We start from the raw sequence: 14,831 nt of genomic DNA, 5'->3' as shown, positions 1-14,831 counted from the left end.
ACACCAGCGCCTCCTAGTGCCACACAGGGGCTTCTGCACAGCACTGGCTCCTGCAGAGAGCCTGCCTGCCAGCCCTGCGGCCCTTGGGTTTGCTCTGATCAGGGCTGGCTCCAGGGTTTTTGCCGCCCCAAGGGGAAAAAAAAAAAGCCGCGATCGCGATCTGCAGCGGCAATTCGGCAGAAGGTCCTTCGCTCCAAGTGGGAGTGAGGGACCGTCTGCCAAATTGCCGCCGAATAGCTGGACGTGCCGCCCCTCTCCAGAGTGGCCACCCCAAGCACCTGCTTGGCAAGCTGGTGCCTGGAGCCGGCCCTGGCTCTGATGAATTGTACCCCGCTACTGGGCAGTCCAGCCTGACAGGGTGATCTGACGAGCTCCCAGTCCCTGGAGCACATGGAGCCCCTCCGAGTCCTGAGCACATGGAGCCCCTCCAAACCACAGGCTGCTTCTGAAAATGGTGCCCACCAAGCTAGCGATCCCTGGCCCCAATGCTCTGAGTTGTGGCCCGGAGGGATTCCTGGCCTGTGTGTGCGCGATTCCCTCCTGCCACAGCCCCAGCTCAATCTCCTTTGTTTCCTGGGACATGGCCTGTGCCCAGTGGGGAGCTCTTGTGCCATGGGAGGAGATTGGGACCCACAGAGTCCTGTGCTGCGTGTGTGTGGGCAGGGTCCGATACTGCTCTCGGTGCCCCGTTTGACACCTCTGTGTGGCTACAGCTGGCCTGCACCTAGGCCCATGTAATGGACACACCCGTCTTGGGACAAACCTGCAAACCGAGGCTCTGCCGGCCTGGAGTGCCCAGAAAGCCACTTTTTAGCAAGAGCTGGGGTGTTAGCTGGAGCATGCTGGCTCCTTAGCTTCCCTGTCACCGCCTGCCCTACGCTGGGATAGCGAGTTGTTGTCTGCTGTTAAAACAGCTGCCCTGTCCCAGCCCAGAGGTGGCTGCATTTCAATGGGGACTGAATTGATTTATGTACAATCATGATTTTCCCCCAATGCTTCGGGGAAGCTGAGCAGGATTCGGGTCATTGGAGGTGCTGCCAGGCTGCAGACGCTGGTGTCTGCCCTCCCCATACCCTGTGCTGCCCTCAAAGTCTGCGATCCCCGGCCCTTGTAGAGCACATTACAGGCTCACAGGGCAAAGCAGGCATTCAGCTGGGTGGCGGACTGAGCTTGCCAGGGGACAGGCTCCTGTGAGTGGGTTTGGGTCAGGGAGGATTCAGCAGCCGAGGCTCTCCGATGGAAGAGTGGTGATTTCCAGGGCAACCCCTGCAGGTGACACCAACTTGCTGGGGGAGCAGGATGCCCATGTTTGGCACATGGAAATGGCCGGCCCTCCTCCTCCACAGCCGCTGGCGCTTTCCCCTGGAGCAGTGCTGTGATTTCCTGGGGATCTCAAGAAAGGGAAAAAAAGTGATCCGGGTAACTACAGGCCTGTTAGTTTAACATTTGTAGTGTGCAAGGTGTTGGAGAAAATTCTGAAAGAGAAACTAGTTGAGGACCTGGAGGTTAGTGGCAATTGCGATAAATTACAACATGGTTTTACGAAGGGCAGATCGTGCCAAACGAATCTGATCTCCTTCTTTGAGAGAGTAACGGATTTATTAGATAAGGGAAATGCGGTGGACCTAATATACCTGGATTTCAGTAAAGCGTTTGATACTGTACCCCATGAGGAATTATTGGTTAAACTGAAAAACATGGGGATCGATATGAAAATCCAGAGGTGGATAAGGAATTGGTTAATGGGGAGAATGCAGCGGGTCGTATTAAAGGGTGAACTGTCAGGTTGGAGGGAGGTTACTAGTGGAGTGCCTCAAGGTTCGGTTTTGGGACCCATTTTATTTAATCTATTTATAACTGACCTCGGAACCGATTGCAGGAGTGGGCTGATAAAGTTTGCGGATGATACGAAGGTGGGAGGCGTTGTAAATTCGGAGGAGGACAGGGATATCCTGCAGGGAGACTTGAATGAGCTTGTGAATTGGAGTATCAGAAATAGGATGAAATTTAATAGTGAAAAGTGCAAGGTGATGCATTTGGGGATGACTAATAACAATTTTAGATACAAGATGGGGACGCATTGGTTAGAAGTAACGGAAGAGGAGAAGGACCTAGGGGTCCTTGTAGACCGCAGGATGACTATGAGTCGACAATGTGACGTGGCGGTGAAAAAAGCCAATGCTGTCTTGGGATGCATTAGGCGAGGTATATCTAGTAGGGATAAGGAGGTCCTGCTTCCGTTGTACAAGGCGCTGGTGAGACCTCATTTGGAGTACTGTGTGCAGTTCTGGTCTCCCATGTTTAAAAAAGATGAACTCAAACTGGAACGGGTGCAGAGAAGGGCCACTAGGATGATCAGAGGAATGGAAAACCTGTCGTATGAAAGGAGACTAGAGGAGCTTGGGTTGTTTAGTCTGACAAAGCGAAGGCTGAGGGGGGATATGATTGCTATCTTTAAATATATTAGAGGGATTAATACAAGGGAGGGAGAAGAATTATTCCAGCTTAGTACTAATGTGGACACGAGAACGAATGGATATAAACTGGCCGTGGGGAAGTTCAGGCTTGAAATTAGACGTAGGTTTCTGACCGTCAGAGGGGTGAAATATTGGAACGGCCTTCTGAGGGAAACGGTGGGGGCGACAGACCTGTCTGGTTTTAAGATTAAGTTAGATAAGTTTATGGAGGGAATGGTTTAATGGTAAAACATAGTAGTCAAGGAAAACCAAGAAATGGTAGGTAATTAGTATAATGGCTGACAGGGGTCAGGCTGGAGACTCTTGCCTATATGCTCGGGGTCTTATTGATCGCCATATTTGGGGTCGGGAAGGAATTTTCCTCCAGGGCAGATTGGCTGAGCCTCTGGAGGTTTTTCGCCTTCCTCCGCAGCATGGGGCAGGGATCTCTAACAGGAGGGTCTCTGCCGATTGAAGTCACTAAAAACAGGATTGGGGACTTCAACAACAGAGTCCAGGGAAGGGGTAGGGACGGTTTTATGGCCTGCAGCATGCAGGGGGTCAGACCAGATGATCATAATGGTCCCTTCTGACCTCAAAGTCTATGAGTCTATGAGAACTTCCATACACTCCCTTGTCTTGGGGGGACCCCTGGAGAGAATCAGTCTGTGGGGCCTCTGGAGAGCCTGCCAACCCGGGGCAGTGCTAGGCTCCATTGCCAACTGCATGGAGGCTGTTGGGTGGCACAACTGTCCTGACCCGGATTGGAACTGGCAGCCTCAGTCCCCCAGGGCTGGGCCATCCAGTGCCCGGCATTGGCATTTCAAAGCAGCCAGATGCAGGGTGCAAATGGCTCAGGGGAGGGACCAGGACGGTGGGGGAAGGGACGTCTCTCCCCCAGGTGAGTGAGACACTTTAGCACCTGGACTACCCTGCCCCTGCCACCTACCCTGTGCCCATGGACCAGCTTGTGCTATTGCCCCATTTTTACATGCTTGGCTCCCCCTTTGTTACATCTGTCTGAAGGAGGGGTATGGATCTCAGGACGCCTGAATCCAAAGCCACCTCTGAACCACAAGTAAAACTGGTCACGTCACAAAACCCTGCACAATTTCCCCCTTTGTTCAGGAGAGTGCCGGGCCGAGGGTCACCCCCAGAGCTGAGGGACAGGACATGAACAGCTGGGCATGGTGCGGGTCTGGACTGGAGGGCAGCGGCAGAGCTGGGAGCCCAGGGCTGGGCTAGTGGGTGGTTGTGGGTCAGGAGTGGGGGGCATTGGCACAGCTGGGCAGGGAACCCAGGGCTGGGCTAATGGGGGTTGTGGGTCAGGAGTGAGGGGCGTCGGCAGGACCTAGCTGTGCTCTGCCACAGGCCGTGTTCTCGGCCCCCCAGCCTGCCCCTGCTGTGGCGGGCATGGCAGGCCGCGATGTCTGGGGGGCAAGGCAGGGCGTCTCTTGCTGTTCCGGTTCCTCTGGATTCGAGGAAGGTTTGTTCCCAGGAATTTTGTGCTTCAGGGCCAGTTTGGTTTGGCAGCTGCTTGCTCACTCGGGAGTAGTTTCTTCCGCGGTTCGAAGCCCTTTCCCAGCCAGCGGGCCCCACCCATGCTGGCTCCCAGTAGCAGCTCAGGAATCTAGGATGAGGCCAGCCGGCTGGGGAGAATGGGTGGGGGAAGGCCCTTCGCTCCCCCTCCCCCTTGCCCTGTGCCTTGCCCTGGCGCACAGGCTCTGGGCCTCTGGCCAAACCCCTGGCCTTTGCTCAGGCCTCCTGTCAGCCTGCCCCTGCCGGGTGGAGCTGGGGCCCCAATCGGATGGGGCGGGAAAGCCACCAACGCCTGGGCTGGGGGGACTGAGTGGAGCAGCTGGGTCAGGCAGGGTGGAGCTGGGATCGGGACCAGCCCTGGCAGCTACCCGGGTTCTGTTCCCCATAGCCAGTTGCCCCCTCTCTGCAGGAGCTTCCCCCAGGGCATGCCCTGCTCTTCCCCAGCCCCAGCTGGCCTGTGCTGTCAGCAGCACCCCTTGCTGGCTCCAGGAAGCTGGGAGCAGATGGGGGTGGGTGGGAGGGGTAGATGTGGGGGGTGGGGTGCAGTGCAGTGGATGTCTAGCTCATGGCTGGCCTGTCCCATCGCTAGCCCTGCATGCACTGAGTTCCTAGCATCCTTTTGTGTGACTCCCGCCCCGGGGCAACCCCGGTCCCTGGGCCGGCTGCTTCCTGTTCACAGCAGATTCAAGCCGCTTACCCTCACAGGGGATGGGCTCCAGGCTCTGACAGGCCTTGGCCATCCCCACCCCAGTGCCCCCTGCCCCCACTGGTTCCGGGCTGGCACCCAGGGCTGTGCCACCAGAGGCTGATGGGGCAGCACTAGGGGTGCAGCCCCTCCCCCATTTGATACCCGCTGGGCATGGAGGTGCCCAGCACTGGAATTCCCTGTGCCATCGTCCTGTCTGGCCAGCATGTGGCCCTTGGGGGTCCTTCAGGCATGGATGCTGGGGGCAGGCTGGGCATTGCCAGTCCTGCCCCTGCTGCCTCCCCAGGGCTGGCAGCAGGGTCCTGCCTGTCCATGGGGCTCAAGCCAGGCTCTAAAGGCAGGCTGACCTCACCCTCACCCTGCCCTGTGCCGCCCTCACTCTGTCCTCGCTGTGCTCTGCCTTTGCCCTGCCCTCACTCTGTGCTGCCCTCGCCCTGCCCTGCCTCACCCTGCCCTACTTGCTGCGCTGGGCCCGACCCAGGAGCCTCTGAGCATGAGGGAAATGCCAGTGCCCTGGGGACTGCGCTGGGACACTGTGGGAAAGTGGGTGCTGGGCCCCTTGGCAGAAGTGTGTGCGGGTGTGCATATGTGTGTGGAGGGGTGAGGCCGTGTGCAGGATGGGGCAGTGAGGGGAGGTATGTGAGGCCAGGGGGGTTCTGGGGTTGCAAGGTGTGAGCGAGGGGCTGTGGTCCTGGGGGCTGTCTGTGCCCTGAACCATGTACAAACCCCAGGTCCTTGGCATGGTGTCGGGTCTGCCAGGCCGGGCTCAGCAGGCTGGGAAATGCCCTGGCAGCATCTGGAATCTGGGCTGAGAAGTTGGGGGGTGGAGTTGGGGGTGGGAGCGGGGATTCCGCCGGCCCCGGGCGCCTGCTGGGTGACCACCACCACGGCCCCAGAATACTGGACATTCCCGTGGCGTGACCCCAGCCCCGCCAGCGTGACCTCTGGCAGTGTGACCCCACCACTGTGTGCAAGGTCATATCTGTGGGGGCAGGGCGTTCTCCAAAGTGATGCCCTCCGCTCATGACAGTGGGCAGACCACATTAGGTTTTGTCTCAGTCCTGGGTAGGGGACAAGCTGCAGACAGAGTGGGCTGTCTGGCTACGCCCTGCCACCCCTGGGCCTGGGCCTGGGTTCTCCTGCCCAACCCAGGGCATCACTCCAGGTGGGCAGGGTGCGGCCTGTGGGCAGGGTGCAGCCTGTAGGCTGAGGACCCCGCTGGGGAATAGAACCAGGAGTTAGTCGCCTGCTGCACTTTCCAAGGCCGGGCAGTTCTTGTGGGGTGGAGGGGTGTCTCTTTGTGGGGTGGGGCACTATAGTGTGTGTGGCCTCAGGGAGTGGGGCCTATCAGGGACAGTACCGGCGGGAGGTGGGGCCTGTCAGGGACATTACAGATGTGGTGTCGGAAGGCGGGGCGAGTTGTGGACAGTACTGGTGTGGTCTCGGGGGTAGAGCCAGCGTGATCTTCAGGGCGGGGCCTGTTGTGGACAGTTCAGGCATGGTCTCAAGGGCAGATCATGTCTGGGACAGTACAGGCATGGTCTGGAGGGTAGGGCCTGTTGGGGACAGTACTGGTGTGGTCTTGGGGGGCGAGCCTTGTCGGGAACAGCACAGGCGGGGCCTTAGGGGCGGAGCTTTGGGCAGTACAGATGTGGTCTCAGGGGGCGGGGCTTATCAGGAACAGTACTGGTGTGGTCTAGGGGCCCAGACCTGTCAGGGACAGCGCAGGTGTGGTCTTGGGGGCAGGGCCTGTCAGGGACAGGACGAGTGTGAGGTTCCCTCATGCGGCAAGGCTGGGGTTAGAGTGTTGTGGCCCAGCTTAAACAAGGGCCCGCGTTGGCCCCATCTCTCCATCCCCATTGCCACGAGCTCTGTGGTGTGCGGGCGCCTGGCCCTGGGCACATGGGAGAGGAGCTCCCCCTGCTGGGGGGGGGCAGTGTGGGGTTTCCCGCTGCTCTCCCGGCCCCCACTGACCAGCCCTGTTTCCTCTCCCCGCCCGCAGTCTACCTGGGAACGGCTGTGGGGGCTGCCAGGTTCCTGCCAGGGAGGGCAACTTGCTGCCTGAGTGGGCGACCTCCTCCTGGCCCCCTCCCCCAAGCACCCCTCCCCCAAGGGCTGATGATGGTGAGGCTCCTGCCCTGTTCCCTGGGCCCCACTTCTCTCCTCTGCTCCATTTCCCTGCTCTCCCCGGCCCTCTTCTCTTCTCTTCTCTTCTCTTCTCTTCTCTTCTCTTCTCTTCTCTTCTCTTCTCTTCTCTTCTCCTGCCTCCTTCGGCTCTCCCCCGCCTCATCCCTGCGGTGAGGCAGAATGACAGGTGGGGAGTAGATGGATCTCGCAGATGGGTGGGGGGACAGATGGACAGGCAGGTGCATGGGTGAATGGACAGACTAGCAGGTGGGCAGATGGATAGGCTGCAGGGCCGTCTCCAGGGTTTTGGCCGCCCCAAGCAGCCACAAAAAAAAAAGCAAAAAAAAAAAAGCGCGATCGCAATCTGCGGCAGCAATTCAGCAGAAGGTCCTTCGCTCCTAGTGGGAGTGAGAGACCGTCCGCCGAATTGCCGCCGAATAGCTGGACCTGCTGCCTCTGTCCGGAGTGGCCGGCCCTGATAGGCTGTGACGAAGTGGGAATATTTTGATGAGGCCAGATTGTGCCTCAGTTTCCCCTATATGTGGCATCGTTGCCTCAGGGGTGGCAGAAGGCTGATTGCTCTCAGGGCAGGTGAAGAGACATAGCATGGGCGTCACCTGGCTGTCTGGGTCTTGGTCCCCATATCAGTGGCGCCTCTGATAAGACAATGGCAGATCCAGTTGCCTGCACACTGATACCTGGCAAGCAGGGACCCCGTCTCTCTGCAGGGGGCCAAGGAGCATCATGGGGAACAAAGCACTGGGTGGGGGGGAGCTAAGCACTGGCTGCGGGAGGGAGTCGGGCTTCTTCACCCCCAGCATCTCCTTTGGCTCCCTGTGGGGGAGGGGTTCTGTAATGCTCTCAGTGGGGGGTCCCCCAGTGCTCTCAGTGGAGCCCCTGGGTCCTGAGCGCTTTTAGAAGTCTGGCCCAAAGAGACTTGCTGGGGGTCCCAGAGCAGGTGGTGGAGTTGGGGCATGATCAGCTGATCCCCTCCCCCCCCACGACTTCACCAGGAGCCCACTCTGCTCTCGGGATACCTGCCATGGAGGGGCAGTGCTCATGTGTGTGTGCTGGGAATTGGGGGAAGGGAGGTGTGTGTGTGTGTTTGTGTGCACGGGATGGGAAGGGAGGGGTGTGTGCAGGGGAAGAGGGTGGGGGAGGGGTGTGTGCAGGGGGTTGGGGAGGGGAGGGGAGGGGAGGGGTGTGCAGGGGATTGGGGAAAGGGAGGGGTGTGTGCAGGGGAAGGGAGGGGTGTGCACAGGGGAAAGGGTGGGGGGGCTGTCTGCAGGCAGTTGGGGAGGGGTGTGCACAGGGGAAGGGGAGGGGTGGGTGTGCAAGGGAGAGGGGTCGGGAGGGTTTGTTCAATAGATGCGGGAGGGGTGTGTGTGTGCAGGGGATGGGGAGGGGTGTGCACAGGGTAATGGGAGTGGGGGAGGGGTGTGGGCAGGGGAGAGGGGTGGGGGGAGGGTGTGTTCAGTGGATGGGGGAGAGGAGGGGTGTGTTTGCAGGGGATGGGGAGGGGAGATGGTGTGAGGGGACAGGAGCGCTTTGCATGCATGTTTGGAGCACTGGGTGTGGGGGGCGCTGGCTGGTGGGGGGGCACTGGGGCTGGCTGGTGTGTGTAGCAACCCTTATTCTGGCGCCTCCTGCTGGCCCGAGTGCCCAAGTCAGTGCAGCGTGCCTGGCTCCCCCGCCCTGCCCAGCATCTCTGCCGGAGCTGTAAGGACCTGGGAGGAGAGGCTGGGCCAGGCTCCATGGCCCTGCTGAGCCTGCCAGTGCGGGGCCAGTTGGTGCCACTGGGCTTGGCCTGTCCCACTGACGCATCGCTCAGGGGTCCTGCCTTCTCTGTGAGTTCACCCTGCCTGTTGCCAGCCCAGCCAGCTGCCCCCAGCCCTGCCCCACACTCCATGCAACAGCCCTGGCCCCATGGGCACAGGCTCCATCGCCCCAGCTGGAAGACAGGAGTCCGGGGTGGGGCTGTGTCTCCCCCTTGCCGCCCCTGCTTAGCCTGGCGCTCAGCCCCCGCCCCTGGCCGATCCTCGCCCCCCACGCAGGGCTGGGAGGCGCTTTGCATTCCAGAGCGTCTGAGCCTGGCCTGGCCCGGTGCCAGCATGGGGGGGGCACCTGGGCGCGGGGGCAGGGACAGGCCTGCTCGAACCAGGCAGAGCCAGGGAACAGGTGCCACACGGGCACGGCTGGCAGGGGCTCTAGCCTGGGCGGGGGAGAAGGAGGCTGGCAGGGGGAGAGGATGTGCAGGGGGGAGCAAGGGCTGGCCTCGGCTCCGCGGAAGTCTCTGCTTCCTGCTTGCCAGCCCCGGGCTCGCTGGAGAGGAAAGAGCCCCCCATTCATGCGCCAGGCGCTGGGCTGCAGCTGCAGACGCAGGCGGGGTAGGGGCTGGCGCGGGGCCCGTCAGAGGGTCAGGAGCAGAACAAAAACGAACCCGTCCCACTGCCGGGGGGCACTGCCGGGAGTGCCCCCCAGTGCCATGCTGGCAGGGCTTGGCACAGAGCCCAGGCCAGCAACCGCCCCCGGGGAGCAGTGCCCACTGAGACAGAGCCTGGCTTGAGGGAACAGCATGGGGCCTGTGTGTGTGTCGGGGGGGAATTGCTTGAACCTGTAGAAAGCGGGGGATGCCCTAGGATATTTCTGCCCTTGGGGTCCCTGGGGGTGCAGGATGGAACCCCCTAGGGGGTCAGTGCCGGGGTGGGGGATGGAGCCCTCCCAGATGTCAGTGCCGGAGGCCCGAAGCTGGCTGTGCTCTGGGCTGGAGGGGCCTGGTGGTGGTCGTGGGGGCAGTCCCAGGACGTCTGTCCCCTGGAATGGGAGTGCTCTGATGCCGTCACTGGCCCGTCCCTCCAGCCCTGCGGTGGGGAGGAGGCTGCAGAGGTTAAGCCTGGTGTGGGAATGTCTTGGACCCAAGACTGAAGCCCCTGTGGTCCTGGGGGCCCCGTAGGGGGGAGCGACCAGGCCATGTGGGCCTGAGCCAGGCTGTGCTGAGTGCAGGGATGGATGGGCTAGAAGCTGGGGACATTGCGCCTGCCCCTCCTCCCCGCTGCCTCTCTGCCGCGCCCAGCCAGTGTCCCTGCCCTGCGCTGCGCCAACCTCTGCCCAGCCCAAGCACTGATATCCCAGCCTGACTCCAGGCTGGCTCTGTGGTCCCCTCCCCATGCTTGGCTCAGGGCCTGGCAGTCCTGGCAGTCCAGGCCTGACGTGGGTCGCGGTGAGGAGGCGGTGGTAGGGGGCTCCCAAGAGAGGGTGCTAGTGAGCCCTGGGCTCTAGGAGGAGCTGGCTGAGATCACAGCTGAGACGAGCACCTTGTTCTCAGCCAGCTGCAAAACAGACCCTTCTCCAAAGCCAGTGTGGGCACCTTGCTCTGCACAGGGGGAGGGGGGAGGGGGCAGGGCCCGGGAGAGAGGTGCCAGGGCTGAGACAGCAGGGGCTGTGGGTTGGGATTGAGGAGCACCGGCAGAGCTGGGGGGGAAAGGGGGCGTAGCTGGCCTGGTGTGTACACAGCCCCCTGCATTGTCCAGTCCCTGCTGGAAGGGGGTGAGCACGCCTGCTGGCGTGTGTGTGCGATGCGGGGCTGGATGGCTGTGGAGGGATGCTGCAGGGCTGGCCCAGTGGGTGCAGCAGGGATGAACTGAGGCGGCTGAAGAGGCAGCATGTGCTGCAGAGCCAGGGGAGCACCGTGGGGTTGGGGCAGGACTGGGTGTGGGCACCATGGGGCGGGGGGGGACGGGTGTGGGGCTGGGGGGGCCTGTGGCACATGCCCTGCTGCAGGCAGCGCAGGGTGTGGGGCTGCTCACTCCCAGAAAGGGGTCTGCAGGGCCGAGTGCATCCCACGCGGAGGGAGGCGAAGGGGGTGGGGGCTGGGCATCTCGCTCTTGGATCTGCTGGCGTTGGCAGAAGCCGGGACAGTGGCAGGACAAGAATCCCCTGGGCTGGGCAGCGGGCACCTGTCCGTGATGCCCCTGTTCTCACAGGTGGTGGGTGGCAGATGGATGATGCCCTTCCCCTGCCAAGGAAAAGTGCCTGGGCCCTGCCTGAGCTGGCCTGAGGCGCTCAGCAGAGCCCCTTCCTGCACAGCCCCTGCCTGGGCAGGGCCAGCTGCGGAGCTGCCTGGGGTCTCACTGCAGCACAGGCACCTCTGGGATCAGGCTGTGTGGGGTGCTGGGGGCTCTCCGAGCACTGCCACCTCTTATCACTGTCTCCATGGCCAGGTGGGGAAACTGAGTCACATGGCGGGGGTGGGATGTGCGTGGGCAGGCCAGGGCATGATGCCACAGCAGGAAGCAGGCAGGAAATGAGCCAGGCCTGGTGTCCACGGAGGAGCCCAGGATGGCAGTGCAGGGCCCGCCTGGCCGGGCTCATAAGGAACCAGCTAGCAGACAGCTGGCAGCCCGCCAGGTCCCCTCCCCTGCCCCAGGGAGAGGCCCTGGGCAGGGCAGGGCAGTCCAAGGAGGGAGGCCGTGAATGCAGCTGGAGCCTTCCCAGGCTCTGAACTGCCGAAGATAAATATTTACTTCCTTCCTCCCCCTTCCCTGTGCCCGGCGCAGCCAGACAGGGGGCCACAGGCCGGCTGGAGGGGGGTGCGCGGGGTGCCCCTCCCTGCCCACCCCAGCGGGACTGCCCCCAGCCAGGAGCAGGGAGAGCCTAGCAGCCCTTTGGGGGCTGTCGAGGATCGGGGGAGGGGCACGGTCTGCTGGCTGGGCTCTGGGCTGATCCAAAACTGCCAAGTAGGAAGGGGCCCAGGGCCCTCGGGGACTGGCTGCCGGACCCCAGCCAGGCCTTGGGGTGCCTAGGCTCAGCGCAATCCTCATGGTGCCCAGCAGGGCCAGCCTGGCCTGAGCTGAGTGGCTCTGGGCTGGCTCTGGCGCGGGCTGGGGCTGGCAGGCAGGGGGCAGAGTGAGGCTGGCTGTGAAGTGGGCACCTCTCATGTATGGGAGCCTTGTGTTGGGGACGGTGCCCCCCTGCTCCCTGGCCCCAGGCTGCCTCCCACGCTTCCTGGCCCCCTGCTGCCCCCCCTGCTTTCTGGCCCCCTTCTCCCTCCTCCCCCCACACTCCCCGGCCCTGTGCCGCCCACATACTCCCCAGTCCCACGCTGCCCCCCCCCACCTGGTCCTGTGCAGCCCCCTCCTCCCCCCATTCTCCCCAGCCCCAGGCTGCCTCCCACATTGCCTGGCCCCAGGCTGCACCACCCCCACCCCCCGCTCTCTGGGCCCCTGCTCCCGCCCCCACTCTCTGGCCCCCTGCTGCCCCTCAAATCTGCCAAGCTGAATCCCCTCCTGGCTCCAGCAGATTTGGGCTGCTGGTGATGGGGAGGCGCCTTGCAGCCCCCTGCTAGCCCAGCTCTGGGCTCCCCACATGGCCGGCACAGGCCTGGTTCAGACTCCCTGGCCTTCCCTGCCCAGAGCCCTAGGATGTGGGAGTTTGTCCTCCCTGAGCAGGCTGAGCTCCAGGTTTGCAAGCTCCATGATGTGTTGTAATCTCCCCCTGGACAGCAGGAGCAGCAAGGCCCAGGGCAGGCTCCTTCCCCAGCTGTCAGAGCTTTGCCTCTCCCAGCCCCGCCGAGGATCTCAAAGCACCTGAAAACCCCAGGGGGCTGCGGGTTGGGAGTGAGGGGCATCGGTTGGATGCTTGCCCAGAGCCCCTCCACACTGGGCCTGGCTTTGCCCTGGTGTCTGTGAGCACCGCATAGGCCTGAGTAACCGTGTAAAGTGGAAGGGCTGGCATGTGACTGGGCTGGTGTCTGCTGGGCCCCACCCTGGCCTGGGCCCCGCCCTGCAGAGCCCTGCGGCTCCTGGCGCTGCCCCCTGAGCTGTGGCTGCTGCAGGCAGAGGGGAAACAGCTGCTTGTAATTCCAGACAGGTCACTGTGCTGGGGGGGCTGCAGCATGGCTCTGGACCAGCTCAGCCAGTTCTGCCGGCTGCCTCTGGCCCCATCCTCCCCTCCCCGCCTGGCAGGCTAGGCGAGGCAGGCGGTCACTGAACCCAGCCCCTGCCTGATGGCTCCTCACTGATCATAGGACCCGCCCCCATCTGGCTCAGTGGGAGTGGGTATGGGTATGGGACTCCATGGAAAATGTAGGGCTGAGTTCTGAGCCAGGCCAGGGGAGGAGCAGGAGCTGGGACTCTCCAGTGCAGCCAGGGTGGTGAGAGGCTGCCAGGACTCTGCCCTCGGGGGGAGCACTGGGCACTGTGCAGGGGAGGGAGCTGGACGGGATGGGTGGCAGGGGCAGTGTCGTGGCATCTACTGCACCTGCCTTTCAGCTCTGGAGGTCTGGCGGTAATGGGGTTCAGGGGGCCCCAGGATTGGGCTAGCAGGGGGCTGCAGGTCAAGAGTGAGGGGCACCAGCAGAGCTGAGGGGGGAGTGGCCTGTCCCAGTGTCCTACTTTTGTACATAGAACTGTTCCTTCTCCAGAATCTGTCCTTGCATTTCCCAGCCCCCTGTTAAGAGCAGGCCTGGCAACAAGTTTTTAGGGGGCTCCTGGTGGCAAGTTTTGGGGGGCTCCTGATGGCAAGTTGGGGGGGATCCTGGTGGCAGGATTTGTGGCTCTTGGCAGCAGATTGGGGCAGGAGTGCTGGAACAATTTGTATAGTGGGGGTGCTGAGAGCCATTGAACCAAACTAAACCCTGTGTATGATGGAAACCACTTTAAGCTGTGGGGTGATGCAGCACCCCTCAGTTCCAGCACCTATGGGTGGGGGGGAGGGGCTCCTGGCAACAGAGTGGGGGGGCTCCTGGCGGCAGGTTTTGGAGCTCCTGGCCCCTTGGGGCTGGGGACACCGTGGCAGCAGCTCCCTCCCTCGACTCAGCAGGAAGAGACTTTTCCAGATGGCCCGATCCTGTGGCCGCTGGGACAGGCTCTATGCAGGGGGGTGCATGGGTGTCCGTGTGTGGGTCCTAGAGGGCAGCACGACCTAATTCACCCCCCTGCCCCTCTGCTCCACTGCAGGTTGCCTGGGCACCCTGCCCCTGTCCCCGGGCTGCAGGGGGAGCAGGCCCCAGAGGACACCGTCTGCTCCCTGCCGGAGGACGCTGCTGGTGGCCAAGCCGGGCACCATGCACTCCCTGGATGAGCCCCTCGACCTCAAGATCAGCATCTCCAAGCTGCGGGCAGCACGGGAGAAGCGGACACTGGGCAGCACCAAGCACCGGGGCTTGCACCGCGAGCTCAAGAGCCAGGATGATGATGCCGCAGCAATGGGCCCCGGCTCGCCTGGCTCCCCGCTGGCCGGTGAGAGGGGGAGGGGCGTCCAGGGCCCCACCCGGGGGGACCGCCTTCCTGCACCCTCTGGTACGACACCAGGGGGTACCACCTGTGTGCAGTCTTCTCAGGGTGGAACCGGTGGTGAGAGAGCCTTGGGTCACACTCTGCCCCCTGCTGGCCACCTGCCCCTGGGGCTGGGCCAACACGACTGGGGTCCCCCAAGCCATGCTGGGATCCCTTGGGGCAGGCCATGAGCTGTGGGGTTGGGCGCAGGGACTGAGGAAGAGGGGGGGTCACTACCGCGTCCTGCCCCAGAAGTGGCTGCATTGCAGTGGTGGGGAAAGGCGCTTGGGGTGGGATTTGCTGCTCACCCGCTGGCTTTGTGCTCCCCAGGTCCCCTGCTGGCCTCCAAGTACCACGACAAACGGGACGCTCGCTTCTCCTCGACGCCCCTGCTGGACCTCAGCCTGTCACCCCCATCCGGCCTGGACTCCCCCGGTGGCAGCACCTCGCTGTCCCCTGAGCGGCAGGGCAGCGGGGACCTGCCCATGGTCCCCAACCCCCATGTAAGTGATGCGCTATGGCAGGGCAGGGGCTGGGGCAGACAGGGGAGCTGCTGGGAAGGGGGCTGGGGACACCGTGGCAGCAGCTCCCTCCCTCGACTCAGCAGGAAGAGACTTTTCCAGATGGCTGCCCCTCTGCCCAGGGCAGCCCCAGACCTAGGCCCTGGGCCGCCCGCTGGGCTGGGCTGGGCTGGGCCGCCAGGGAGGGGAGGGGGAAAAGGATGGGCTG

At 62.8% G+C, this 14,831-nt stretch overlaps 1 protein-coding gene across 2 annotated transcripts in view; it reads left to right on the top strand.

The window, feature by feature from the left end:
- The window catches only part of GLIS2 (GLIS family zinc finger 2), a 34,828-nt gene that overhangs the window by 11,911 nt on the left and 8,086 nt on the right, over positions 1-14,831 (top strand). Inside the window, exons 2-3 of one of the 2 annotated variants that reach the window (XM_054042602.1) lie at positions 13,785-14,126; positions 14,433-14,605. In XM_054042602.1, coding sequence (XP_053898577.1) covers positions 13,892-14,126; positions 14,433-14,605 — 408 coding nt within the window. In that variant the 5' untranslated portion in view covers positions 13,785-13,891. The remainder of the gene's footprint in view (positions 1-13,784; positions 14,127-14,432; positions 14,606-14,831) is intronic. The other variant, XM_054042603.1, reaches the window with a different exon arrangement.

The sequence above is a fragment of the Malaclemys terrapin genome, chromosome 10 (genome assembly GCF_027887155.1).
Source record: "Malaclemys terrapin pileata isolate rMalTer1 chromosome 10, rMalTer1.hap1, whole genome shotgun sequence".
Taxonomy (NCBI): domain Eukaryota; kingdom Metazoa; phylum Chordata; order Testudines; family Emydidae; genus Malaclemys; species Malaclemys terrapin.
The sequence above is the reverse complement of the archived record's forward strand: the minus strand, read 5'-3'. Positions and strand labels throughout refer to the sequence as shown.